This window comes from Chroicocephalus ridibundus, chromosome 4 (genome assembly GCF_963924245.1).
Source record: "Chroicocephalus ridibundus chromosome 4, bChrRid1.1, whole genome shotgun sequence".
In the NCBI taxonomy this organism is placed as follows: Eukaryota; Metazoa; Chordata; class Aves; order Charadriiformes; family Laridae; genus Chroicocephalus; species Chroicocephalus ridibundus.
In genome coordinates, this window is record NC_086287.1 from 20,569,732 (window position 1) to 20,595,612 (window position 25,881).

The 25,881-nt window shown below is 48.6% G+C and overlaps 2 protein-coding genes across 10 annotated transcripts in view; both read right to left on the reverse strand.

Annotated features, from left to right (window-relative positions):
- The window catches only part of CD151 (CD151 molecule (Raph blood group)), a 36,678-nt gene extending 36,069 nt beyond the window's left edge, over positions 1-609 (reverse strand). Inside the window, exon 1 of the mRNA XM_063332541.1 lies at positions 473-609. The gene's annotated coding sequence lies outside the window, so the exon portion shown is untranslated. The remainder of the gene's footprint in view (positions 1-472) is intronic.
- Positions 610-4,198: 3,589 nt separating this feature from the next.
- CRACR2B (calcium release activated channel regulator 2B) overlaps positions 4,199-25,881 on the reverse strand; it is a 49,704-nt gene continuing 28,021 nt past the window's right edge. For 5 of the 9 annotated variants that reach the window (XM_063332088.1, XM_063332089.1, XM_063332092.1 and 2 more), the window contains 11 exons: positions 23,236-23,423; positions 21,696-21,767; positions 21,196-21,250; positions 16,945-17,024; positions 13,217-13,511; positions 12,909-13,050; positions 12,606-12,687; positions 10,190-10,304; positions 8,448-8,555; positions 7,670-7,746; positions 4,199-6,645 (listed from right to left, as the gene is read on the reverse strand). In XM_063332088.1, coding sequence (XP_063188158.1) covers positions 6,561-6,645; positions 7,670-7,746; positions 8,448-8,555; positions 10,190-10,304; positions 12,606-12,687; positions 12,909-13,050; positions 13,217-13,511; positions 16,945-17,024; positions 21,196-21,250; positions 21,696-21,767; positions 23,236-23,423 — 1,299 coding nt within the window. In that variant the 3' untranslated portion in view covers positions 4,199-6,560. Of the gene's footprint in view, positions 6,646-7,669; positions 7,747-8,341; positions 8,556-10,189; positions 10,345-12,605; positions 12,688-12,908; positions 13,051-13,216; positions 13,512-16,944; positions 17,025-21,195; positions 21,251-21,695; positions 21,768-23,235; positions 23,424-25,881 lie in introns of those variants that run through there. The other 4 variants (XR_010070697.1, XR_010070698.1, XR_010070699.1 and 1 more) reach the window with 4 other exon arrangements.

The following is a 25,881-nucleotide window of genomic DNA, read 5'->3' on the forward strand; positions in this document are numbered from 1 at the left end:
GGGACTTCACTGAACAAAAGGCAGAGGGAGATAAATATCGTTTCACAAGATTATGGCAACATTCAGAACACCTTTGCTAACGCGCGGGCTGTGCAAAGCTTCTGAACACACATACACACTCTGCAACAGGTTAAAACACTGTAAAAAAAAAAAAAAAAAAAAGGCAAAAGCCAAGCCCCCGTGAAGTTGCACAGTGCCAGCGGGCGCTGACGGGGAAGCACAGCCGTGCTGCCACCGAGCCGGCCGCCGGTGACCGCCGCCAGGTACAGACGGGGCCCCTCAGGGCCCGGCGGCCCCGCTCGGGAGGGAGCGGCAGACAGGCTGGGCTGTCAGGGGCTGCTGCAGGCAGCCCCCGCCACCCTCCCGGCCTCCCCACGCCGCCCCCCGCCCGCTCCCACCCCGGCCCGCTTCCCGCCCGCCTTCCCTCCCTCCCTCCCCAGGCGGCCGCCATTTCGGGGGCGCCGCGCCTCACCCCTCCGCAGCGAGCCGCGCCGGCTCGGAGCGCTCCGCTCCGCCTCACGCCCCGACCTGCCGCGCTGTGAGGGAGGGAAGGCACACACAGAGGGAGGGCGGGAGGGCGGTGCGGCCGGCCCGGCCCGGGAAGCCCCGCGGGCGCCACCGCCCAGACCCGGCGGGGCGGTACCTCCTCGGGGGGCGTCTCCCCCCGGCACCCGGGGCCTCCCGCACGGCACGGGCCGGAGGGGCCTCGTCAGTTTTCCTTTCCTGCGAAATAAAACGTCCCGAAATCCGGCGGTGTCGAGGTGCCGGCGCTGCGCAAGGCTGGCAAGCCGTGTCTCTGGTAGCAGTGACCCCCTGGCCCTCGCCACCCACAACACGCTACAGCAAAGTCGAGCTGCAGCTGTTTTCTCTTTTATTTTTATTATTTTATTTTTTTTTTAAGGAGTCAGAGCTGCTTGTTAAAGAGTTTACCATGAAGCATCCTGTAAATCAAGATCAAGCCCTGACTGGCACATCCCCTCATCCTTCCATTACCTCATTTCAACTTCAGCCCAAAGGCCTCTGCGCTGAGCGACAGGCCCCCACAGGGGCTGCTCTCGGAGGAAAGACCCTCGCCCACTCCCCTGGGGGGCTGAGTGGCCTCGCACGGGTTTTTAGAGTTGGGTGGGAAGAGAGAAGTTCATAGAATCAATAATTTGGGTTGGAAGGGACCTTTAAACATCATCTCATCCAACCCCCCCCTACAATAAGCAGGGACATCTTCAACTAGACCAGGCTGCTCAGAGCCCCATCCAACCTGACCTTGGACACTTCCAGGGATGGGGCATCTACCACCTCTCTGGGCGACATCTTCCAGTGTTTCACCACCCTCAGAGTAAAAAGTTTCTTCCTTGTATCTAGTCTAAATCTACCCTCTTTCAGTTTAAAACCATTGCCCCTTCTCCTACTGCTACAGGCCCTGCTAAAAAGTCGGTCCCTCTATACAGATACGGGAAGGCTGCTATAAGGTCTCCCCCGGAGCCATCTCTTTTCCAGGCCGAACAACCCCAGCTCTCTCAGCCTGTCCTCATAGGAGAGGTGTTCCAGCTCCCTGATCATCACCCTCCTCTGGACCTGTTCCAACAGGTCCATGTTCTTCTTGTGCTGAGGGCTCCAGAGCTGGACGCAGTACTCCAGGTGGGGTCTCACCAGAGCAGAGTAGAGGGGCTACTGGCCATGCTTCTTATGATGCAGCGGAGATCGGAGCGGGGAGGGAGGGAAAAGGCCAGTTTAGGACCTCGTGCGTGTTTGCCTTGACTGTGACACTTAAGCTCTCCTGCCCATGTGCCCAACTCAAAAATCACTTCATCCTTCCCAAGGAATAAACAAACTCCTCTCTCCTCAGCCCATGGGGATCCTACCTAAGCTTTAGCTTGGAACTCCTGGAGAGCCCAGTGATTAAATAGAGCATTAGGGGACCAGCTCACACTTACACATTGGGAGATTTCTTACACGGAGACTGCGGCAGAGCCAAGAGGCAACAAAAGACGCCGGCCCCTCCTCTGCCACACTGGCCCACTGCCTTCTTGCCGTGTCCAGAGATTTTATGTACAAACAGGAAAGAACGTAACCTCCCCCCGGGCAGATCTGGGTCAGCAAATGGGCATGATTATGCATAACAGCTGCCTGCATGGCAGTCGTGTGCTTGGGAAAGCCTGCAGGTAAAGGCGAGACACAGGACCCCCCACCGCCCAGTTCTCAGCTTATTACTGGCATAATGTATATTTACTGGAGATACGTGTTTACCTTGAGAAAACTAATTTTGCCTGGTCAGGTCTCCTGTGGACTAGTCATTTCAGAAGAAGCAGACAGCTACACTTGTGTTTGCAGGATCAGGGCCTTATTAAACTGCACGGCTTGATAAGCATATAAAGCATGCCTTGCAGGCCTGCAGAGTCTGGAGCCACATTATTATAGCTGCGCCAACTGAAATTTCCGTGTGACTCATAAACAGCCAGAAAAGTAATGAGCAGACTGACAGCGGCTCAAAGAGCTAACGAAGTTCTGAACTGCAGGACTGTGGATCTATTGGCGCTGAGCAGATTTCCAAATAGAGCATTAAAAGGTGTATAGCGTGAGCTATGAGATACATTTATACTTGGAGCTTAAGTACCTGTTCTCTCTCTATATATATGGACTAACCAATTAACAAGTAAAAAGAGCACAAAAAGACCCAAACAGAAGGTGACAGGACAGAAAATAACATGCGAGAGCATGATTCCCATAGCAGGAACTGATTAAATGTGTGTAAATGGTAACTGTCCTCTGGAGTTGAGACTGCTGGAATAGAGAAGGTGGCAGAAAACAACATCCCAAACCTTTGCAATTCCTGCATTTGTCCTGTGGGAAAGCTTTAACGTTAACACTGTCTTAATGCTCTCTCTTCAGCCCTGTTTTGCCTTTTCAAAGAGATGCTGTCAGTCTAATCCTGTTATGCTTATCCTTAGCATATTAACATGAAAGAGACAAGTGAAATGCAAGGCAGAGTGGGGTCCCTCTGCCTGCGTGCAGAGCTTTGTGGGACTGTGACCACTTATCAGAGCAGATGGTTTTTTCACCTTTGCCTCTAGATCTGATTGTATATGCAGCTGCAGTGTTGCATGTGCCAGCATAAGCTTCCCTGGCTGTAAGAAGAGTACTTTCTTGTGATATGATTCCAAAATGCCTTACAGATTATGTGCAAAATGTCACCTGTCCACTAAGAGACTGCAGCCAATGCAGCGCAGGAATAAGCCCCCAGGCAGAGTCTATTTTGCATCCTCCCTCATCTCATGCCACCTCAGGATATCCCCATTATTTGCTTTTTGTTTACACTGCAGTTTCAAGCGGTCACTTGCAAAGGGTGGCTGCTCCCAGGGCTTCCATTCAGAGGCAGGAGAGATTCTGGCAAAAACAGGGGGGTGTAGTAAAATTAGGAATTTTTTTTAAAGTCTCATCTAGTTTGGGTCTGGTATCAGACAGGTTTAAAAACTAACAAAACTTACAGCCTCTAGGCTGCATCTGGGTCTTCCGACAGGACATTTAAACATTGTGCCGAGAGACAACAAAAGACCATCCAGTAATAAAACCCACCCTGGTGCTTACTGTTGTCCAAGTGCAACCAGCTCAAACTCTGTGCCACTTTGTCGTGGTTGAAACAAAAGTCTACCCTGTTCCTGCTATCAATTTATAGCGGGGGAAATGAGTAATAATTTCTTTGGTCAAAGCTGCAGAGGGATTAGTTCTGTAATGCACAAACATCCAGCTGGAGCCATGCCAGGGCACAAGGATTAAAAGCAACCGAATTCCTACCTCCAGTGAAAAGGATGCATGGGACATTATTAAAATAAATGTTTAGTTCTACAAATATAGGCACAAAGTGGGAATGTGTCCTCTCTGAAAGCATTACATTGCCCCCAGATCCCCTTTTTCTCCTCCCTGCTCTGCCTTCCCTGATCAGCTGCACTCTGGCTGCTTGAAAGAGGTAAAAAAAAATCAGGCTGGAGATGAATTGCTCCTGTGCTGCCTCCAAGACACGGGTTCCTGATCAACTCTCTCCCTACTTAAAAACCTCCCGTTTGTACCACGACGGGGGACAAGCTTCTCAGCACTTCCCGAGCAGCAAGAAGGGGAGGTCACGCTACAATTGGCGACAGAAGAAGGGAAGCTGAAAAAAAATCTCTCAACACAACCCTTTCTAAGACAACTTTTCTTTATTGCCTGTACTCTGCTTGTGCACTAAGAAAACATGCTTAAGGTTGTACATTAAAAACACCCACGTGGTAGTTCTTGCCATTGCAATATGACAACACTGATAAAGGTAATTCATAGACTGGCCCGCGTTTGTGTGTGAGCTGTATTTCACGCCTTTGTCTGTCATGTGCTCTGTACACAGTGTGGGAGGTGTGCATTCAGGCCATGTTAGCAAACCGGCTACGGCTCTCTTCCTTCTGCAGCAACTTTCCAAATCCTGCTACTGCAGGTAAGTAAATGTTAGCATTACTGATGTGTCCCGACCAAAGATGCCGGTTCTTAGTCAGTGCCGCTCCTTATTAACCTGCAACTGGAGCATGATGCAGAGGAATCAGCTCCCCCCATTCAGGTAGTGGGTTTGACCTATTCATCAGGAGATAAGAATCTGCACTCCTTCACACCCACATCGGCCAGAAAGCCACATCTGTGTTCAGATTACAGGTGCTTTCTGAAAACAGAGAGGATTTCCCTTCCCAAACACCGTTTCTTGCAAACACAAGCAGTTCCACTGGCAGCGCTGCTGGTGTTACTCTACAGACTCCGGACCTGGTTCCTTCTGGACCTTTCCTAACTGTCTGCTTCCCAGTCTCTGGAAGGCATTACTGCAACGAAGCACAGCACAAACCACAGCCAGCCAGCAGTAAGGACTAGAACAGAAGTGTATTACTTTTAGCTATTCCTTTTAGTCAGGAATCCCACTCTTCTGGACAAAAAACTTCCTCTTTCCTATCAGGAGTAAAGGGCACTGGGAGGAATCATGGAAATTCTTTGTAACAGCGATGGGCTGTAGATGACTCAGAGCACTCTTCCTGCATGGGATATTCCCAGAGAAATTTGTTCAACAAACAGACATTCAGAGTAATTGCCTTATCCCAAGAGAGGAAGGGCACTGGATAAATATAGGCCTTCCCTATGCTGCAAACTTGGAGGGACCGCGTCACAATTGTATTATCGCATCTTGCTCCTAAAATGTCAGTCACATACAGAAATAGGCTTAAAGAAGAAAGGGAACAGGGTGTTACAAAAAAAAAAAAAAGATCACTTAGTCCCACAAGGCTTTAAGAGTGACTGAGCTACAAAACAGAAAGCATCATGCCCCAGAGAACACCAGGGGCTTCATGCCCAGGCACAGTGTCAGCCATGCTGAGAGGTGCAGTTTTGGGGCCAGGTCGTACCTTAGCCCGTCATTCCCCTCGCCCTGCTTTGCCCAAATCCTTAGTGACAACAGGAACAGGTTCGGTCCTGCTCTTTCTTAGGTCTTTCACCGGGGAAGTGAGGTTATTGCACAAAGTGTCTGCAAGAGAAAAAGCTTCAGTAGGTACCTTTCACGCAGGCGGCTGCCTTGTGCTTCCAGCCCAGGTACATTTGCAAGCACTGTGGTCAAGCTAGTGGGGTGGGATCTTTCAGTCCTGCAGATACGTCTGTTCCTGGTTGCTGGGAGGTTCTTCAGGAAAGGATAAGAGAATGGGAGGAAACAAGCAGCGCTCAGCCTTAAAACAGGCTATATATGGCCCCCCTACTACGTACGGCACAGCTCCTGCAATGGGTTGTGAATCAGCAGCATGTGCCAGCGCCTGCGAGTCCCAGCAACCGCTCTGTGTTCTGTAAACAGTAAGAGAGGGACAGTGACAAGGTCCATTAGGGTGACAAAGGGGAGAAAGCCATCGGGATGACCCATTTTATCAGTTCATACTATATCCACATATGGAATCATTTACCTACAATATTGGCAAGTCAAACCAGATTTCGCAGTAAATACAGGGCCTGATCCAGATCTTACAGGAACTGATGGAGGTTTCCTTGCTGACTGAAGCAGGCTTTCAGCCGGGCTCTGCTGTTATAGAACCAAGAGAAGATGCTGCTCTTTGAGAGGAATGGATCACTACCTAGAGCTAGCCCAAATTTAAAATAATTTCTTTATCTCTTACACTAAAATTCTGTTTAACACAGCACCCACTGTGTCCTCCACTTTCTGCTGCTAGGCCACTTCTTTCCCAAAAAGAAAAGGAACAAAACTTCCTCCTTTTACGGGGAAGTGACCTCTCCAGACAGAAGGCCTAGTTTGTGCTGTTAGCCCAGACCCGCTGAATTTCCCCAAAGAAGCAGAGGCCTCCAGAGACCAGGGCTGCATGCAGAGTTGGGAAATGGAACAGTACAGATCATATGCACATTTTGGCCTGATTTAGTGCCTTGAAATTCCCAGATGGGGAAAGCTGCAGCTTCCCCCAGTCTCTGCAGAGCTGATACTATCAGATTTGGCTTGCTTGAAAGGAACCCCAGTTTCATGAAACAGTGTTGGCGCAGGTCTCTTGCTGACACATTGATGTGCCTTATGTGCAGCACCCTTTCCTCCTGCTGACATCTTCCAGCTGCAGGGCATTCTCCCTCTGCCTGTCTTCTTGTGCTGTCAGCAACCTGGAACAAGCAGCACACATCAAGAACACAACCTAGTTAGTGACATCTTCCTGCCAAGGCATTTGGCTCTGCCCTTTGCTCCCCATCAGCCAGGGACATTTAGGATTGTAAAAAGTGACCGGCCCAAACACTGGACTTCTCTGAAAGCTGGGCTAGATAAGCCACACACAGAAAGTGAGCATGAATTTCCAGGGAACGGGGAAAGAAACTCAACACATACAAGAGGGGACAGCAGGGCTTAGTAGTCACAGCGCTAGACCTGGGCCTGAGTGGTTTGTATCTTATTCCAAGCTCCCTCATTGATGACAGAATCCCAGGCTGTTTGCCTCACCTGTCTGGGCTGTCTTGGGCAGCAGCACGGTAATAAAGCACGCTGGAGGCACATGCTATGGGAGACGAGATTTACCTAGCTAGTAAGTAAATCATCCCAGTTAATGAACAGCTAAGTCCTGCTATGGATTTAACAGAGATGATGCGGCAGGAGGTGAAGGGATAAAAGAAAAGAAAAGGATATTTTCTTGCAAGATTTCAAAGACTTTTTTCAAAACTATTTCCTTTTTTAAAAACTAAAAATCTTAAAGCAAACTTCTTTCAGGCTTACAAAGTGTCTTAGCTCTCTTTGCCACCAAAATATCACGTTCTGTGTAACGCTTAATAACGTAAGGAAGAAGAAACCCTTAGAGATGCAGGCAGACTTCAAACTGAAAATGCCAACTTAAAATCTGGGATAGTACACAAGGTTTTTGTGATGAAATATGCAAATTAAACTCCCAGTCTTTCAATAGCAGCTCTGCCAGATGAAGCTTTGCATGTGATAACGTCCAGTCTACACTTGGTGCTCTACAGGCACAGAAGACAAGGACCTGGAGTCAGGGGGAAGAGCACATCACTCCAGGTCTTTTTTGTGACATTTGACAAAGTCAGTCTCTGACAACCCCCTCTTCTTGCCCGTTCCCCAGGACAGCCCACACCAATCACCTACAGCTGGGGAAATATCCCAGGGTGACTGTTCCTGTTCACTGACCTGGCCATGTGCAGCATGGGCTCCATGATGTTATAGCCAGTCATCGCGCTGCACTCGTAGAAGACAGCCTTGTATTCCTGCACAGCAAGCACATATGTTGGCTGCCAGCTCTCCCCCACCACTCGCCCACCCCCCTGGGAGCTGGCCCACCCTCACCACTGGGAACTCTGCCGAGAGCAGCTGGGGCCAGGAAGGTGGCTGTTGGCACACACCCTGCTCACCAACCCAGGAAAAGGAGATGCTTTTTCAGCATCTGGGGGCCTAGCCAGAGTGTCCAAAAGGGAACACTGGGGGAGTTATTTGGGAAGAGAAAACATCTACCCAGGGTACTTGGATTCCCTTACCTTTGTGTTGCCAAATCTAGAAGATGGGGAACACCTCTGAAACCCTGCCTCCCACCTCCCAGGGACCAAGGTACCAGTGGGCATGCGGATGAAAGGAGTGAGGAAGGATGATTTTGCAGAGTATGCATTAGGGGAGTCCTCAAATGGTAAGCCAGCCGCGCATGCTCCCCTCAGAAAGACTGAGCATCACTGTAAGGAGGCATCAAGCCTCAAGGGCCATTGTCTGCCACATGCTGGCCACCACCTCACCCTCCGTGGTACCAGAGGGACCTCAGTACATGTTTGCATTGGAGAAATGGGGGTGGAGTCAGGGGGAGAGGGAAGGTACCATACTGGGAAATGGCTCCAAGAAGGGCATCCTGCCAGTCAGGCTGCCCTGCTCACAGCTGGAGGGAGGCTGCAGAGCAGGTCAGCAGCAGAGCACAGTCTCACACCTTCGCCAGCCTTTCCCCCTCCACCTTGGGCACATTCCGTGTCTCTCTCTGCACAGCATCCATTTTATTTCCAAGCAGAAAGACCACAGCTCCATCCTCAATACCTTCCTGCAAAAGAAACAGTGTAAAGCACCCTAGAGACTCAGCCAAGGGAGGGAAATATCTTGGAGCAGATCCTGTTCCAGCTCATGCAAACAAGACCTTCAGTAGCAGCAGGATCAGGCCCTTTAGCTCATTAAAGGGCCATTCCTCAAATAGCCCCAGGGATTTGTGGAAGAAAGCTTGAACTACGGGGATGTATTTCAGATATTCGGTATGTATTATCTGGGATGCTCAGAAAGGGCAGACAGGACATAAGTTCTGCTCTGGGAAATAACAAGCCTGAAGAAAAGCAGTCTGCCCGGAACTGAAGTTCAGGCAGAGCTTCTTATTAAGTTCAATAATTTTTGTTGTATGTGCTATCCTAAACTCAGCCATCACTTGCTGAAAATTCACTGGCCAAGCAACTTTCAACTCTTGTATAGAGTCTCTGTAGCAACTGTTACTCCCTAGGCAATTCCTGGAGCCCATTACCTTTGGTAAAACTCCCTCTAAGTCCACTGGCTCACTAGAACATCACCAGAATAAGGACTGCAGAATAGGGCTTCATTTCCAAACTTGACTGCCCTGGATGACTTACAGTACCTGAACAGCTTCAAAGCAAGATAAATACTAAGATGGGGAAAGAAAAAGAAGAGAGATTCTTAAAAGTTACAAATTTCGGGTGCTTTGATTTTCTGTGTGCTCAGTTTAACCTTCCTGAAAGGACCCTGATTTTCAGCGGCTTGTTATTTTTGAAAATCTTAACCTTTGATCTTTTAGAGTCCAAAGAAGCTACTAAATGGTTTGGTTTGTTTTCCCCCCAACAGGCCTGTGGAAGTTAATGATATTAGAAACCTCCAACCTATGCTTATTCATTTCACTTAGATCTTGGGTTTTGAGACTCCGCACAATCAAAACAAAACAACCCTTGACAATTTCCCTTCAGCTCTGAGTCACGTACACACAATTTATTTAAATTATAGAGACAGGTATTTTTGTCTCCGCTAGCAGATACAAGCCACAGATTAATGCTTTTATTGAGAGTTTGGAAATAAAAAGCAGGGGGGCAGACTACAGTATTACTACACAGTCACCAGATAAAAAATAAAATTTAAAAAAAATAATCAACTATTAAAGTTGAAGCAAATGAGGAAAAACTAAGCTATTACTAATATTACAGTCTCATCTAGAAATCTCAAAGTAGAGTCAGGATGCGATCGTGTGAAGCACTGTGCATGCATGCTGCAGGTCTTAGCCTAAATGCACCGGGGCTGTCGCCTTTTCCTGGGCATAGACTGAACATCAGGAGACCTCCTGGCCTGAGCACAGGTGTAATGTGACCATGTTTAGGAGATGTTGCCAATGCACATGGGCTGCTTACAAACACACACTATTGTTTTGGCAGGTCCCACCACCTTCTGCATAGAAACAGCCCTCCCTCTCTACCACTGGCTTTGGTATCTTCAACAAGAAGCCCCTGGTCCCAAATTAATTAGCACAGGCAGTACCTGTAGCATCTGCTTTGATAACTCGTCTTCCCATGGTCAATAGGACCTCCTAGGGCATCAGAGAACATTGCTTCCAGACAGACTGTTGGAGCTGGTCTAGAGCAAGGCTGCAGCAGCACCATCAGCATTAGAGAGCTGAAGCTCCGCTCTCACCTGGACACTGCTCATCCAGTTCCGCACTGCCGTGAAGGAGCACTCGGCTGTAACGTCGTACATCACCAGAATCCCATCCGCCTTCCGGAAATACTGCTTGGTAATGCTCCGAAACCTGAGCCCAAATGAAATCAAAGGCACTCTCAGAAGCATGGCTGTGTAATGACAAGAAACAGAATGGGATTATCTGTCTTTTAGTGCAGGCTCTCTGCAAGGCCTGGCAGCCCCTGTGTGTGAGATGTGTCCTCTGGGGCTGGTGTGTACAGACCGGTGACAGGCAGGTCAGATCCGTGCACCTTTGAAGCAGGTCAACAGCCTTAGGTAAGCAGGAGTCTTTCCAAAAGCATGGTGCTGAGAAAGCAGGAAGGAAGACCTTTGCAGGTCAGGAGGAAAGAAACAGAAGAATCTGTTTAGGTGGGACAGGGAAAGGGAAGGAAAAGGCAATTGCCTATGAAAAGGGAAATGGATGAAAAAACCACGACCTTTCCCTAGAGTCCGGAAGAATCTGCAGACTAAGCTGTACCACAGTATAAACTAGGTGTGCGTAATGTCTGCCCCAGTGCTGCCAAAACAGCAATTAAGATCTCAGCATCAGTACAATCTGTTTCCAGTTTTGAATCTATAAAGCAATGCCATCATACATAAAAATCAGCAGACACAATTTCAGGGAGAAACTCCCTCCAGACATCTACTTTGTCCTGGGGGTACCAGTCAGAACCACAGACTTGTATTTTGAGAATAAACTCCAACAAAAAAGAAACCCAAACCTTAAAATCTACAAGCAGTTTGTGACAGGGCCGTGATATAACCACATTGATTGCAAACTGATGGAATTAAGTGCAACAGGGTAGGTTTAGACTGGACATTAAGAAAAAATTTTTCACAGAAAGAGTGGTCAGACACTGGAATAGGCTGCCCAGGGAGGTGGTGGAGTCACCATCCCTGGATGTGTTTAAGACTCGTTTAGATGTGGTGTTAAGGGATATGGTGTAAGGGAGAACTTTGTAGAGTGGAGATGATGGTTGGACTTGATGATCCCAAGGGTCTTTTCCAACCTAAATGATTCTATGATACACGTCTAAGACCTGCTAATGCTGCAGGAGCCTACCCTAAAGGTCCTCCTGCAGAGACAATACCTTGAATTTGGCCTCTGATGCAATCTGTCCTGGGTAAAATATCACACTTCATGTCATAACAACGTCCTTTACTGCTCAGCTCCAGCACTGAAATAACCACAGGAGTGCCTCAAAAATCATTATTTCTTCAGTATAAAGCTTGATTTTGGAAGAAATAGTTTGCTTTTCAGAGATACTCCTGCTTAGTACATTCCCACCAGGTCTGCATGGTCTAGCAGACTGAGGTAGACAGCATCGTTACTCTGTTGGCACAGCTCGGGATTATAATATTCCCATGACCTCAGCTGCCTCCTGAAGGCCTGCCCCCATAACATATTTATCCCAAAATACCCAGTACTTATGTTTGCCAGGCTCTTGAGGTTAATGGCCCCCTTGAAATAACTTTTTATCTTCAGCTTCAAAGTGCATCCTAAATAAAGTCTAATTTACATGAAGGTAGTGGTGGGCCTATATCTCTAGTAGGAGATGAGGATCAAGTGTGTCTCTACTACTCTGATCCTCACCAACAGTGCTAGTAACATCTAGTCATGGCCCATGCTTTTGAAACTAGAGGCCTTCAAGTGGAGAACCTGTATTCACTGCCACAAAAAGCTACACTGCCTCTCTACCAAGGATTATCACTTCCACGAGTCTATCAGCAGAAGGGACAGTGAAAGGGGCCAATAACCTGACTGACAGAGTCCAGCGGGGTAGTTCAAATCACCTTAGGTCCTTTCCCTTAGGTCAAGCTAATTCAGCTGGCTCTGGCTCTGTCAGAATCAGGTCTGGAAAGGTTCACACGCTCCTCTCCACCCTCTGAATAGCAAGTGGTGGTGAGCAGCTGAGGACAGCAGTGGCACAACTGAATCTGAGAACAGGATGTCTATCCAGAGCCTTCATGTCTATCCTAATCTGCAGCCCTGTCCTGCAGCTTTTCCCAGAAGCAGGCTGATGTAGGAGAGCCTTGAGGCCAAGAGAAACTTCAAACCCCGCACCATACAATGATTTATGGATAAACTACCTGAACCACAAGGATGCAGGTCAGACATATGGAAAGCTACTTTTCCATCAGTCCTCATAGTGATCTCCCTGGGCCCCGCTTCGCAGCCACAGCTTCTAGAAATCTACAAAACAAACCTTTGCTGCAGGCTCAGCACTGGAATAGCTGACGCGACCTCTCTGGTCCTTCTGAAGCTAACAGTTTTCCCAGAGACAGAAACCAGGTGCACACACTCTTTCCCTTTCTTCCTGTTTTCCTACACTGAGACTGGCAGTGGGGCATCCCCACAGAAATTGCTTACCTTTCTTGCCCAGCTGTATCCCACAGCTGTAAGGCAACTTGGGTGTTATCCACCATCAGACTCTTCACCTGGTAATCGATACCTGTCAGGAAGGTACCAATGATCATAAGATAGGATGGAGAGAGCGCGACTGCCAATGGCCAAGATCTACACATTTAGTTCAGAGAAATTGCAAGATTGATTAGAAATTGAGCAAGGGACCACCTTTACCTTTATTTGGGCTAAAATACGAGGAAAAAGCATGTGTCGAGGCTGACTTTCCCACCCTTCTTAGCCGGATGAGTCAGGAACCCTATTACTTACCGATGGTTGCATTGAGCTCAGCCAAAAACCTGTCATAGCAGAAGCGGTGGATGAAGGAACTCTTCCCAACGCCAGAGTTCCCTACAAACACCACTTTAAAGATGCGGTCTGGGGAACAGCTGGCTGGTTCCAGTGCCTGGAGCTACAATGGAAGAAAGGGATGCAGTTTTGAAAAGCCCAGCCGCAGACTGTGCTTTGATTTAGGCATTGGACCCCTGCACATATGGAGCTGGTGTTACAGGGGAAGAGAGTCAGAAACCCTCAAGTCCCTAGGTGTTTGGGGAAGAACCCTGAGTAATTACACTCACCCTGCTTTCAGTGCCAACAGGCTGCCCTCTAGGAGGCAATGGAGCATCATCTAATCCATCTGCACTTTTTCTACAGTCAGCATCACCCTTCAAAGTCATCTTCAACCACTCAGCATCTGTTGCCAATGACCATCTCTCCTTGTCTCTGCTCTTCTCTCCGGAGTTTGTGCTATCTCCTTCTCCTGTCTTCAGCCATGTCCCGTTGCCTGGGAAGTATTTACAGTTCTTTTTGTTGGGTTCTTCCACCGCCGCATCCACAGGGAAGGTGAAGGGAAGGTCCGCAGAGGCCAGTTGTCTGTATTAAAGCCCACAGGCATGACAAAGGGAAAGGGGAAGGAGGGGGAAAGGGGAGAGAGAGGAGATTGCAAATTCCCAAAACAGCCAATGAGATCCAATTAGCGCATATGCAATGCTTGCAGGAACTCTACTTCATACATACACTCCCCATAGCCCCTGTGACTAAGGCATCAGTGGCACCCCTAGGGAAAGAGCAACAGTTCACCTGAGCTACACTGTAGTCATATGTGCTGACATATATTTCATTAATTTTAATAAAAATTCCCACCTTCCAGATTTTTCAAGAATTCTTTGCCTCCCACTTCCCCTGGTACTGAAAAATGAGGCAAAGCATACAAAGGTAGCAACAGGAAATCCTTTTTCTTTTTTTTTAAAAAAAAGCAACAACCCCCCCTCTATTTTTATTACCAAATACAACAAAAAAGAAGTAACAAAGGTTTCGAGGTTAGTGAAAAGGGTTTCAACTGCAGGCAGCAGTTGGGCGAGGGCTGGCTGATTGTCCTTGGGAGGCCGCATGTGGTGTGCACGTATGTTACTGCCCCCTGCTGAAGGCACCCAGCCCTGCTCCAGGAAACAAGTCCATCACTTCCAGACACTGCTGTAGGAGAGTCTTACCGAATTCAGGCAGCAGAAACCTGCCACAGGTGTGCAAATTGCAGTGAAGATGCTCACAGGAGGGTCACTTTGCCTGGTGTTGGCTCTGCTCTGGCCTGCATCCACACCTGGCCCGAGGTAAGGGAGCCAGGACCCAAGAGATGTTTGTTTTATAGAGCTTCCAACGTATAAAGCTGCGCTCTCTACGGCAAGAAATCCCCAGGACCCCTTCCCAAGCTCTGGTAGTGGGGAATAGGTGTTGCACCCACTGTGCCTACAAAAGAGCAGGCTGATGCACTTTGTCCCTGTCCACTGATGTAGTCGTTCCATCACAGAAGGCCACTAAGTTGGTCAGGCAGGACTTGTCCTTGGTGAAGCCACGGTGGCTGTCTTGAATCACCTCCCTCTCCTCCATGTGCCTTAGCATAGCTTCTAGGAGGATCAGTTCCATGATATTCCCAGGCCCAGAGGTGAGGCTGACAGGTTGGTAGTTCCCTGGGTCCTCCTTTTTACCCTTTTTAAAAGTAGGTGCAATGTTTCCCTTTTTCCCACTCACCGGGGTCTTCACCTCACTGCCATGACTTTTCAGATATCATGGACAGTGGATTTGCAACTACATCAGCCATTTCCCTCAGGACTCTGGGATGCATCTTGTCAGGTCCCATAGAATTCTGTATGTTCAGGTTCCTCAGGTGGCCACAAACCTGATCTTCTCTTACAGTAGGAAGGAATTTTCTCCCCCGGTGCCTGCCTTGAGGTCTATCCACTCAAGAGGTTGGGGATAGAGGTTGCTAATGAAGACTGAGACAAAAAACTTGTTGAGTACCTCAGCCTTCTCCTGGTCCGTTGCTATCAGTTTGCCCATCTTGCTCATCAGGTGGGGTACGCTTTCTTTGACCTCCCTTTTCTGGCTGAAATACCTGTAGAAGCCCTTTTTATTATTTTTTGTGTCCCTTGCCACGTTCAACTTCAGGTGCGTCTTGGCCTTCCTGACCGCATCCCTACACAGCTGGGCAGCATCCCTATGCTCTTCCCAGGATACCTGTCCATTTCCTTCTTGCCCTTTAGTTTGACCAGCAAGTCTTGACTCAGCCATGCTGGTCTCTTGCCTTCCTTTCCCGATTTCTTACACCGGGGGATCAAGAGCTCTTGCACTCTATGGAAAGCATCAGGGCTGCAAAATTCACCTGCTGCAATGTCTACACTTGTTCTGTGAAAGGGCGTTCACATTCCTGGTTTTCTTCTCTGCATCTGCCCCAAATGCCAGCCCAGAGCCAGGCCAGCTGGAACCTCTTCCTATCCTCCCAGGCTCAGGAGAACAGCCGCCACCTCCCAGGGCTAGCAGGAGTAGCAGCAATGATAGGCTGAGACTCAAAAGCCTCTTTGGGGTGGGGGGCAGTGGTGAAAGGGACAAACACAAAGCTTTCTTAACAGCGACTCCAGATCTAATGGGTTTTATTCGTGTTTCTCAAGCAACATGGTGTGACACAGCACTGTGACAGAGACAGGACCAACAAATACTTCTCCCATTCTCACATCACTCTCACTGCCAGACTCCTCCACCTGTTAAGCCTTTCCAGTGGGCTTATGCCAGCAGCAGCTAGCAGGATCTTTGCAAGAATAGCTGAGGAGGAGGATGGGAGAACTTGTGTGTCTGATCCCATGGATAGCATGTCTGGCAATCACACAGCCATGAAAGAGCTCTGCCTCAGACCTATCTAAACAACCTCCCAGCCTGGGCTCGAATCAGCCCTGTTCATGTGGTTTTCCACCAGTCCATGAGCCCAGGAACCTGAAGCTCAATTCTTAAATGCCACTACCAGAATTGCAAGCATTAAGGGTGAGTTGAAGCTGGAAGAAACTCTGAGCCTAGACCTATGTGTCTGGTTGGCACCAGGAGAAACTGGGAAGCGGTGGAACCTGCAGAGACCTGGTAGGAAACAGGGAAACACGCCACCTTTAAGACCTGTTTGGGGCCAGCAGTTGCAGGGGAGATCCAGCTCCAAACCAGGTCAGGGCTGGGCTGGCCTCCCCTGCCTCTCAGAAGCAGCTGGCTTTTGGCCAATACCAGTATGCTGGTCGCACAGCTCGTTGGCAAGGGCTGATGCTTAATGCTAGCACTGTTCAGGCCAGCAGGAGCATGTGGGTATTGAAACCACTGTATAGTTTGCATGTACAGTGGAAAAAAAAAAAAAAAAGAAAAAAAAAAGGCCTCAGCCACACAGACATGTTCAACCTGCCCTGGCTCAGGGGGAGGCCTGGTGTGCCAGGTGAGCATCTGCAAAGGTGTGGAGGGAGATGGGCAGGATGAACCCACCTGGAGCTGGGCCCTCTCCTTGGGGCTTTCATCTGCCAGAGAGAACACAAGCCTTGTGCAACTCCTGCCCTCTCCCATGCCCCGAGGATATGGGCTCTGGCATGCAGAGCCCGTGGACAGGATTTCTGCCTGAGGAGGAACTGGCACACTTGGGAGATGATCCAGTCATTTTAATGAAGCTGCCTGACTTGGTCAGAGACAGCTTTTGTGACTTGTGACTCCCATCTCATGACCACTCGATAGCTTCTGACAGCATTTAGGTTTGCCCCCCATTGCTGCATGTAGAAGCAGCCCAGAGAGCAGCCACCCCCCTGTGGGAATCAGCTAACAGCATCCTCAGCTTCACCACCTGATGACAAGAGGCAGCTCGAGCCACAGTCAAGGTACACCCCCCACACGCTCCCCAAAACAGCCAGCACCAAGGTGGGAGAACTAGACACAAGACACAGCTTGACTGACAGGTACTCCAGCGGGCACAGACAGATTGACACCACAAACACAACACAGATGCCCGTCTAACCGTTTGACTGGCTTGTCGTCCAGCAGGTAACTGCCTAGCACTGACCCTTTCTTCAACAGGAGCTTTTTGCTCTGAGGCGCCTGGAAGTTGAAAAGAGAAGGGATGAAGAATGCGATTAGGAGCCAGGAACCTGACCAGACCCAGTTCAACCACTCACCACCTCCACAGACCGCTTTGGGGAAGCAAGGCTGGAGCCCTTGCAGCCCCGCACCATGCCGTGGTAGTGCCCGCTGGCAGGCTTGAACAGAGGTGAGCACAGGGCTTGCTTTTCTCAGTTCAGCTCATTTAACTCATACAAGAAGGCATCACTGTTGCTGCTTTCCCCTTTGCAACAAAATCCATCAGAAATAGTGGTGCCCCAAACTGAACTCTTCCTCTAGCCACCCTGAGCTTTCATTTCTGTGGCTTGTTCTCCACTTGGTCTCACAGCTGAATCTCTCTTTCCCCACCTCCCTTTTCATTACGCTGATGTTTTGTGGGACAGACCAGTTGCCCCTTCCTCAGAAGGCACTAGTACCCCTCCTGCATGGTACTCACCCAGAACTGCACATGCACCATAGCAAAGGAAGGGGATCGTTCTGCAAAGGATTATGCACATACTCTGCCTTATACAAAGGTCCCTCTCCATGCTTTCCACCTACTTACCTCAGACTACACACTTCCTACAGCCAGTGTTTACCAGCTCCCTAGAGAAGGGGAAAGCAGGACAACTCTTGCAACCCTCTTCCCCCCCACGCGGCAGCTTTGTCATCCTCAGCAGAGTCAGAGATGAGCAACTTGCCTGAGATCATACAGGAAAGCCTGTGGCAGAGAGAGGAACGACCTGACAGCTCCCCCAAATGCCATGCCAAAGCCTAGCCCTCCCACCCCCGAACAGACTGGCTAACTGCTCTGGCTACACACAGAAAACACAAAGTGAGAGACAGCGTGGCAAGGTGCCCACCACCTCCGCACTGACGGGAAGGGAGATGTACTCACTCTGTAATTCTGGCGATTTCTGACATGTCCTTACAAGTTATTTCTAGGAGTAAAGGTGGGGAAAGAAGTTTGCAACCTGCCAGATCTGCCTCTGTCACTAGTTTTGAACTGACCAAACTACCTGCAGGCAGCTCCAGACAGGCCCTCCTTCATGCAGCCCACAGCCCAGGGAAGGACTACAAAGATTATTTCTTCAATAACCCCGGCTTATTTTAAAAGGCAAAAAATTAAGAAGCTGCTCTGTTGGCCAGAACTCCCAGGACACCTTTACTGCAAAGCGGTCCAACAAAAGGAGGCACTCTGGACTCCACAGAGGACCTCACCCAACTAGGACCTTTGAGGGCAAAAAAACCAACCACCCCAAAACACTTTTTACGTATAAAACTGGTGTTCAAGAGAAGCTCCAGCCACAGCAACAATCCAGCACGGAAAGGCTCACAACTGCAGAGTGCATATCTTCCAAGGTAAAGGACACCCAAGTGCATAATGACCCTTCGGTCATCACTGATACCAGGCTGTGGTTCAGCCAACCAGTTGTTCTCCAGTGGGGAAGGAGGAGGAAGTTTTCAGGGTTTGGGCTGGTTTGCTCATAGGCACTCTCTAGATGCACAGAAACAAGGAAATCATGTTACCGCCCACTGGAGCCAAGTTGCAACCTTCAAGTCACCTGCGGAGCAAAGGAACTCCCAGGCAATCTGCTATGGCACCACCCTACCTGGAGAGGAAACAGCCCGCAGAGTACGTACCTGGGTAAGAAAGGAGAAACAACGGGGCACGCTTGCCGTTGGCTCTGCCATGCTTTATTGGCCTGCCAGGTTTGGGTAACATTTGACTTTTCACTGGGATGGTAAAGGGACAGACGCAACGTCACAGCTGTACAACACACGATGGCAAGAATTCCACAACAACAGCAGCACACGTACAAGCATTTTGGATGGGAAAGATTCTGGTTTATCAGTGGGATAGGAAAAATTCTGGTTTATTAGTGAAATACAAATATGTGTCCAATGTAGTCAAAGTCCCAAAACACTCTTCACCATGAGCAGACATGAAAATCGCTCTGTCAACATACAGCATGCAAGCGTAACTCCATAGCCAGATGGGTCATGGGTGTGAAACTGAACCCGCAACTCCTGGGTCTTAAAAGCACCCAAGAGTGGTTTGCATACAGGCAGAAATAGCCACACGTTGCTATCTGTGACCTATAGCCACTGGGGCAAAACAGTGCCCCACAGTGCCGGGGGGCCAGGGTCTGCCTACCCTGACAAGGCCAGAAACTCTTATGAAGAGCAAAGTATTAAGCTGGGCACTGAGAAGTGCAAAGGAGCAGCAGCTGGGTTGCTATCAGCCATGTACAGCCCAACTCCTCCTTCCAACCACTTCAAAGTCTTTGCTATGAAAGAACCACTGTTCACCACACCTTAATTTCACAGAAATAACACAACCCTTCCCAGCACTAACAGAGGGCATTAAAGCCTTGGGTTTCTTTTTAGCCTGTAAAAGCATTGATAGTCTCTGGCAGAGAGAGTGTCACGCACTAGGGATCTCCATCAGAAGGCTGGAATCTCCTTTCTGCTGCTGCAGGGAAGTATTGCTATTGTCTCTCCCCCTTACTGTGGGACGGGCTGGACAGCAGATCTTCTGCAGGTGTGTGATGATAGCAGCATCTCTGCAATCCCCTGGAGCCCTGCTTTCCTGCACGCTAAAACAAGAATGGCCAGCAAGATGTCCTGTCTGACAAAGGAAAAAACCTTACTCCAGCACAGGCGTCATCTGTCCAGCATGACACAGCCTTGCCGGATGAGCAATGGTGGTAGGAGGAGTTCACTCTGCTGCCCCATCCCTACTGGCAGCACAGGGAGAAGGGAGAAAGCGACTCCTCTGTACTATGACTCTCTCTGATAGGCTCTTTCTTAGGTTCACCTGCAACTGTCATTTTTCAGAGCAGCCCTAAGCAGGTCCTAGTGGGGGAAAAGGAGAAGAAAACAGAGTAGAAGCGGACAAGCTTTGCACACAGAGAGGTACATACCTGAACTGTGGTCTCCATGGGCCACCTGCCCCACCCACAGGAACCCAGAAACTGATGAAGCACTACGCATGAAAAGAGGAGAACAAACCATTCTCTTTGCCTACTTGCACTGGACTCTGCTACAGAGTGACTGTGTTTATTACTTCTCCAAGAGCGAGGAGGAAGCTCTGGTGCACACACACATACTTAGCAGCTTTAAAAATGGAGAAGAAAAAAAAAAAAAAAATCTTCTTTCAGATTCCAGAAACACATACACAAAGGCAGACACCTCACCTCCATCCAAAACAGCTAATGAAGTTATTTTATGCATCTGCTGCTCCACTTGGAGAAAAAAATCCAGCCTCTTCCCAGCAGGGCATCTCGTCCCCTATCTGGGCATGATCCCTGTGCTTCCATTTACACACCAGCCAGGAAGTCTCTCAGCCTACCACTGCCTGTCCTCATGGCAAGACAGGTACTTCCAGATCTTCAAGTGGAGCATGGCGGCAGGGCCGGCAAAGACACATGGTGGCAGGGATGGGTCCAAGAAGAGCACAGAGCAGCCTTGCCAGGACATTTGGGAACACAAAGACTTTTTTTCACAAAAAAAATAGTAAGAATTAAAAACAGGTCACATATTCGTACTTATCTGGGAGACTGGGAAAGGCCAGAGATGGAATGGACTTCTCCAGATGTTAGAGGCCCCGTTCTTTCTCCTAGCTCTCTGACACAAGGCTCACTACTGCACCTCCACCCCAGCAGAGTTCACAGGAATGGGGATCTGCCCCAGAGGAACATCTGAAAACATCTGCTACAAACTCAAGGGGTCAGAGAAACACCAAAACCTTCCCATGCCCCTCCACCCCCAGTCAGCCAGCAGCACATCTGGGAATCCATCTTCTTCCTCACCACCAGGGATGCGTCCAGCTTCACTCCCCTCCTTGCACGTGCCCAGTGCCTGTCACAACACACAGACCTCATGTGTGCAGCAGGCAGCCACCCACTGCAGCCCTGCACGGGGCTGTGTGACAGTCACAAGCTAACACGCCTTGGGTTAAACCTGGGCAGTTGGCAACTGCAACCAGCAGAGCTCGTCTCCAGCACGGGCAGAGAGGTGCTGCGAAGTCTGTATTAAGCACCACACCAGGCCTCATGAGCTCAGGTCATTGTCCCCCGTGGAAGTGACAGGCCCCCGAGTGGCGACAGCAACAGCAGCAGGTGAAAGGAGGGTGGTTGGGAATTGGGATTTTCTTTCTTAGACTAACCAGCTTCTTGGCTTCAAAAGCGTCTCGCTCATCTCGAAGTTTCTTGTTCATCTCTCTGCTCCAAAGTAAGACACAGGAGAGACACAATGAAGCACTCATCAAAAATGGAGCAAAAATCAACATTTGAAAGCTAGAACAGAAAGGGAGCTTGGGACACAGATAAAGGTGTTATTTATTGCCAGGCGCGTTGGGATTTCCATGTATCCCAGCTCAAGTAATGGGCTCCACATGGTCCCCTTAGCCAGCAGGAAAGACTAAATTCCTTCAGTGGAGGGACTACTTGGTGATATAACACAGCCTGTGCTCTGCCAGAGCTCAACAGATCTCACAACTCTGTCTGGACCTAGAAAAACAAGCAATGTCTGGGCACTGCTTGAATATGCTCCCAGTGGAGCGTATTCTGTGGGATTCTGCATTCTGTGGGAGAAAAGAGCACAGTGCTGAAACCTCATCCCCTTACACTTATGAGAAGTCAGGATTCCCCCCTGCCCTGTTCTTACCTGAGGAGCTCCAGCTGCCGAAGGAGGCTTTGTTTCTCTTTCTGCATATTCTTGGAGACTCTAAACACATCCCTGGGTGTAGGGGATTTTAAAAGGGGAAATAAGTTAACGGGATACAAAGATCCCTTTCTCAGGGACACTCATGGTATTCTCAAAGATAAGGGCCTGCCCTATGCTAGGAGGATTCCCGTTCCACCCCCCCAAAAAAATTATATCACTCTTTTCCTGTGACATTGGAAGGATTTTTTTTGCCTCTGGGTTCGGTACTGGATGCAATTCAGTATCCTATAGAGTAGTGAATTTTGTAGCCAGGGTGTCTGACTATACTTCTATTCTATTACTAAGGTTTTATAGTATACAAAATCTGGTACCTCATTGATTATGGGTAACTAAATTTGCACATTAACTGCATATGGTAGGACATCTGCAAAAACAAAAGCTGGTATGTCCTATAGTAGCAATGTTCTGTCTTAAAACTTTTTCCTTGTTTTGCTTTGCTTTTATTGTGAGAAGATTCTTCAAAACAAATCAGGTTAGACAAATTAATGACAAAACTGGCATAACTCAGATCCCTTCAGTGTTTTTTTGAGAAGCTTCCACACTCCTGGGGTCTAGCAACACTGTAATTTTCCTATTTTCTGCAATGATAGAGGATTAAAGACCAACTAGGTGTCAATCTGAGCACTAATCTAAGCTTTGAACAGCTTTCCATTTTTCAGATTTACGTTTGAATATAAGCACAGTTCATTGTTCCAGCAAACTTCACATTTAATGTTTTTTTTACTGTGCCCCCACACAACAGATAAGATTGCCATACTTCTCATTTTTAAAGTAAACGTTAAATAGCTTTTTATGACACATGGACCTACAACCTGGTCTAGTGGGAGGTGTCCCTGCCCGTGGAAGTGGGGTTGGAACTAGGTAATCTTTAAGGTCCCTTCCAACCTGAACCATTCTATGATTCTATGACTCAGAGGAAGCAGCACTGCCACAGAAGTTGGGATGGCTGGGTTATACCCCAGCTCTCCCACTCTCCTTCAATGCGAGAGCAGGCATCCCATTTTCTCCTTTCACACCCCAGTTTCCTCAGCTGCTAGAGATGGGAAGGATGCTCACTGCCATCTGGATCTGAAACATCCCAATGTTTTAGTTCAGTATTATTAGATTAAACCCAGAAACAGGAACACAAGTGATTAGAAGAGGATCTGTAGGAATTTTGTAGAGGCGATGGTGAACTGGAAAATACACAGAGGAGAAGCCTCCTTTAGGCCCAGGAACGTCTGTATTTTTTACAGTGCTTTTCTAGACAAACATCAATGAGCGTATTCATTTCCCACTAAACACAGGCAGGAGCAGGCAGTATCACTCCCTGTTTAGGCCCATAAGACCACTAGAATGTTACTTCTTTTCCTCAAGAAGAGACAGGCAATCCTCTGATGAGGCCACGGCTTCTAATTAGAGGTGTTTTTTAACTATTTGCCCACCCTTCCTTCTCTGCCTGGGTGCCTGCCCTGACACCCCCTTCCCTGCCCATTCCCACCTGTCCTTCTGCTCTTGTTCAAGCTGAGCCTCTTTTTGGAGCTTGTGTAATTGCCCCTTCACCGCTTCCAGCTCCCATTTGCTTTTCTCCAGCTCTTCCAGCAGGTTTTCATTCAGGTGCCGTAGCCTTTCATTCTGCACACGGGTCTCCAACTGCTCCGAGTTCAGAGACTGTAGCTGATGTTCCAGCTGCAATGAGAGAGAAGGAGGGGTTGGACACAGAGAGGAAGGGTTTTGTACAATCATGCCTGTAAAAACAGGCTGAAAAAGCAAATGTAAACAACAAGGCGGAAGGGAGGTCAACACTACTTAGGTCTACAGGACCACCAGTGGCACAGAGAAGGCAAAATTGGAAGCAATTATTTCTCATCATGCCAGCACTGGGGAGCAAGCAATGCAATTAGTCAGGCATAGCTGAGGAAGCGCTTCAGGCAGCATGAGGAACTTGTTGCTGTCTGGCATTGTAGAAAATCAGAGTGCAAATGAGGGTCAAAGGAGGACTGGAAAAATTTGGGCAGAAGCAGGAGTGTGTCTGTTGGGACTTATTAAACACAATTGTTGAAATGCATCCTCTAGTTTGGGGGCTTCCTGGGCCCATGGCTGCTGAAAGGGAGATGTATCAAGGTGCTAGGGGTATCTCACGCTACACCTGGAAAGTTGAGTGATTGGGTAGCCTTTACTACTGTTGGAGACAGGGCCTCAAGCTAGAGATGTTGCTTAAATGCCACTGGGGCACAGATGCACTCTAGGCAGCCTAAGACCCCAGCACAACTAATAAACCTGATTTGGGAAGTTTAAAGCCTGCTGTCACATATTCAACCAGTGATGTGATTCCTCACAAGTGGCTGGCATAGTCTGGGAAAGAGTCACAAGACAGACACAGCAGTCAAATCCGCCCATCTCAGATGACAAGTAGGGCATCGCAAGAAGAATCAGACTGACACTTCAGTATTTAGCCAGCCGTACCAGCTAAACAGGGCGCTCTGCTGAAGCTGGTGCCATGCAGAAATTGTGGTACCCATCTGAGAACTTACAGCCCCAAAATAAAATTATACAATCCATGCTTGCAACCAGAGAAGAACACCAGGAACCAGTTCTGACCAGTGTGGCCAGTGTGTCAGCCTCTACATTTATACCTTCAACTTACCTTTTCTCTCAGCCCACCTTCTCCCCCTCTCAAAGGGAAAGTAAAGCAGCACACTGTGGCACAAGATAAAGTGCTTTTTTCTTGTGACCCTGCTCTCTGCCAGCAACACACATACAACAGTCGTGAGCAGGAGTGAACAGAGCTGACCTTTCCTTGGTTCCTTGAAACACAAGCCCCACATCTCTCCCCGCTGGGGCTACAAGCGCAAGTCACACCTAGCTTTGTCTGGAGACTTCCAGTCCTTTGGACCTCAAGGGAAATTTGAGCATGACCACATATATTGAGCAGTGGAGTTGAGACTAAGACACAGCAGCCGCAGCCTACAGCCTTTGGATCTTTCAATAAGCCAGGGGACAGGCTTTAAGCAAAGCACCTGCCCCTCCCTAAGAAATCTCTCTCACACACAACTCTCCCGTTTATGTTGTCTGTACTTGGAAGCGACACCATAGAATAGCACGATTACAATACTGGTCTTACACCACAAGGGGGACCTGATTAACCACATAACTCTCAGGCTTGTACTAAGCAACGAGTATCAGAAATGACCATTCGAGTAAGAATAAGTGTCCATATAGCCCAGTACTCTGCCTTGACCCCATAGCAAGAGGGGATGCTACCTGGGAAGAGCATGCCTAGACCCCTAACTATGGTCCATTCCCCACATACACCCCCTGGAGTATGAGCATCTATGGTCCCTGGACTAGGGATGTTAGAGGCCACATACCTGGCTATTCCTCCTTTTAATAAACATTTACAAGCCTGTTGTCCATTTGTTTGTCCAATCCGTTTTTGAACTGCTGATACTGCCTGCCTCCTGCAGCAAAAAATCCAAAAGTTCACTAATCTCTGTGTAAAGGAGTAGGTTCTTCTAAATCGAATTCATACTGGTCTCACTGAGTGTCCCTCACCTCTGCTGTTGCAGGATTTAGAGGATAACGATTCTACATGGATATTATCCACCACCTTCCTGAGTCCATAAAGCTCACTTCTATCTTCCTCTCTCAGTCTCCTCCTCTCCAAAATCAAGTCTAGGCTGTCCTAGTTTCTCTTCCTAAGGCAGATGCTCTGTTACCTTCATACTTAAGAAGGACATAGTGGAGTTAGAGGAGACTAGAACTGCACACACCCATTGAGGCACATCAAGGGTGTGGGCAGCAGGAAAATGATGTCCCCTATCTTATTCTCAATATCCTTCCTGATGGCACCTAAGTTTTGCTGGATTTTGCAGCTGCTGCACAACGAGTTGATGATTTCAGAGAAGTGCTGTTTCATTCACATCGCAGATAGGTATCCAACTTGCATACCCCTGGTCGCCGGCATCTTACAGGTACTTCCTGTGCTTGTTTCTGGGGGGGTGTCATGTTTCAGTTCTCCAGACAAAAAGGAAAAAGATATCCAGAATGGACCATCCCATTCAAATGTCCATGCCAGGGCCGGCACGCTCCTTTGATCTTTTCTGTGATTGATTAATCAGTACGTCATTAGGTGCTGAAATGCGCA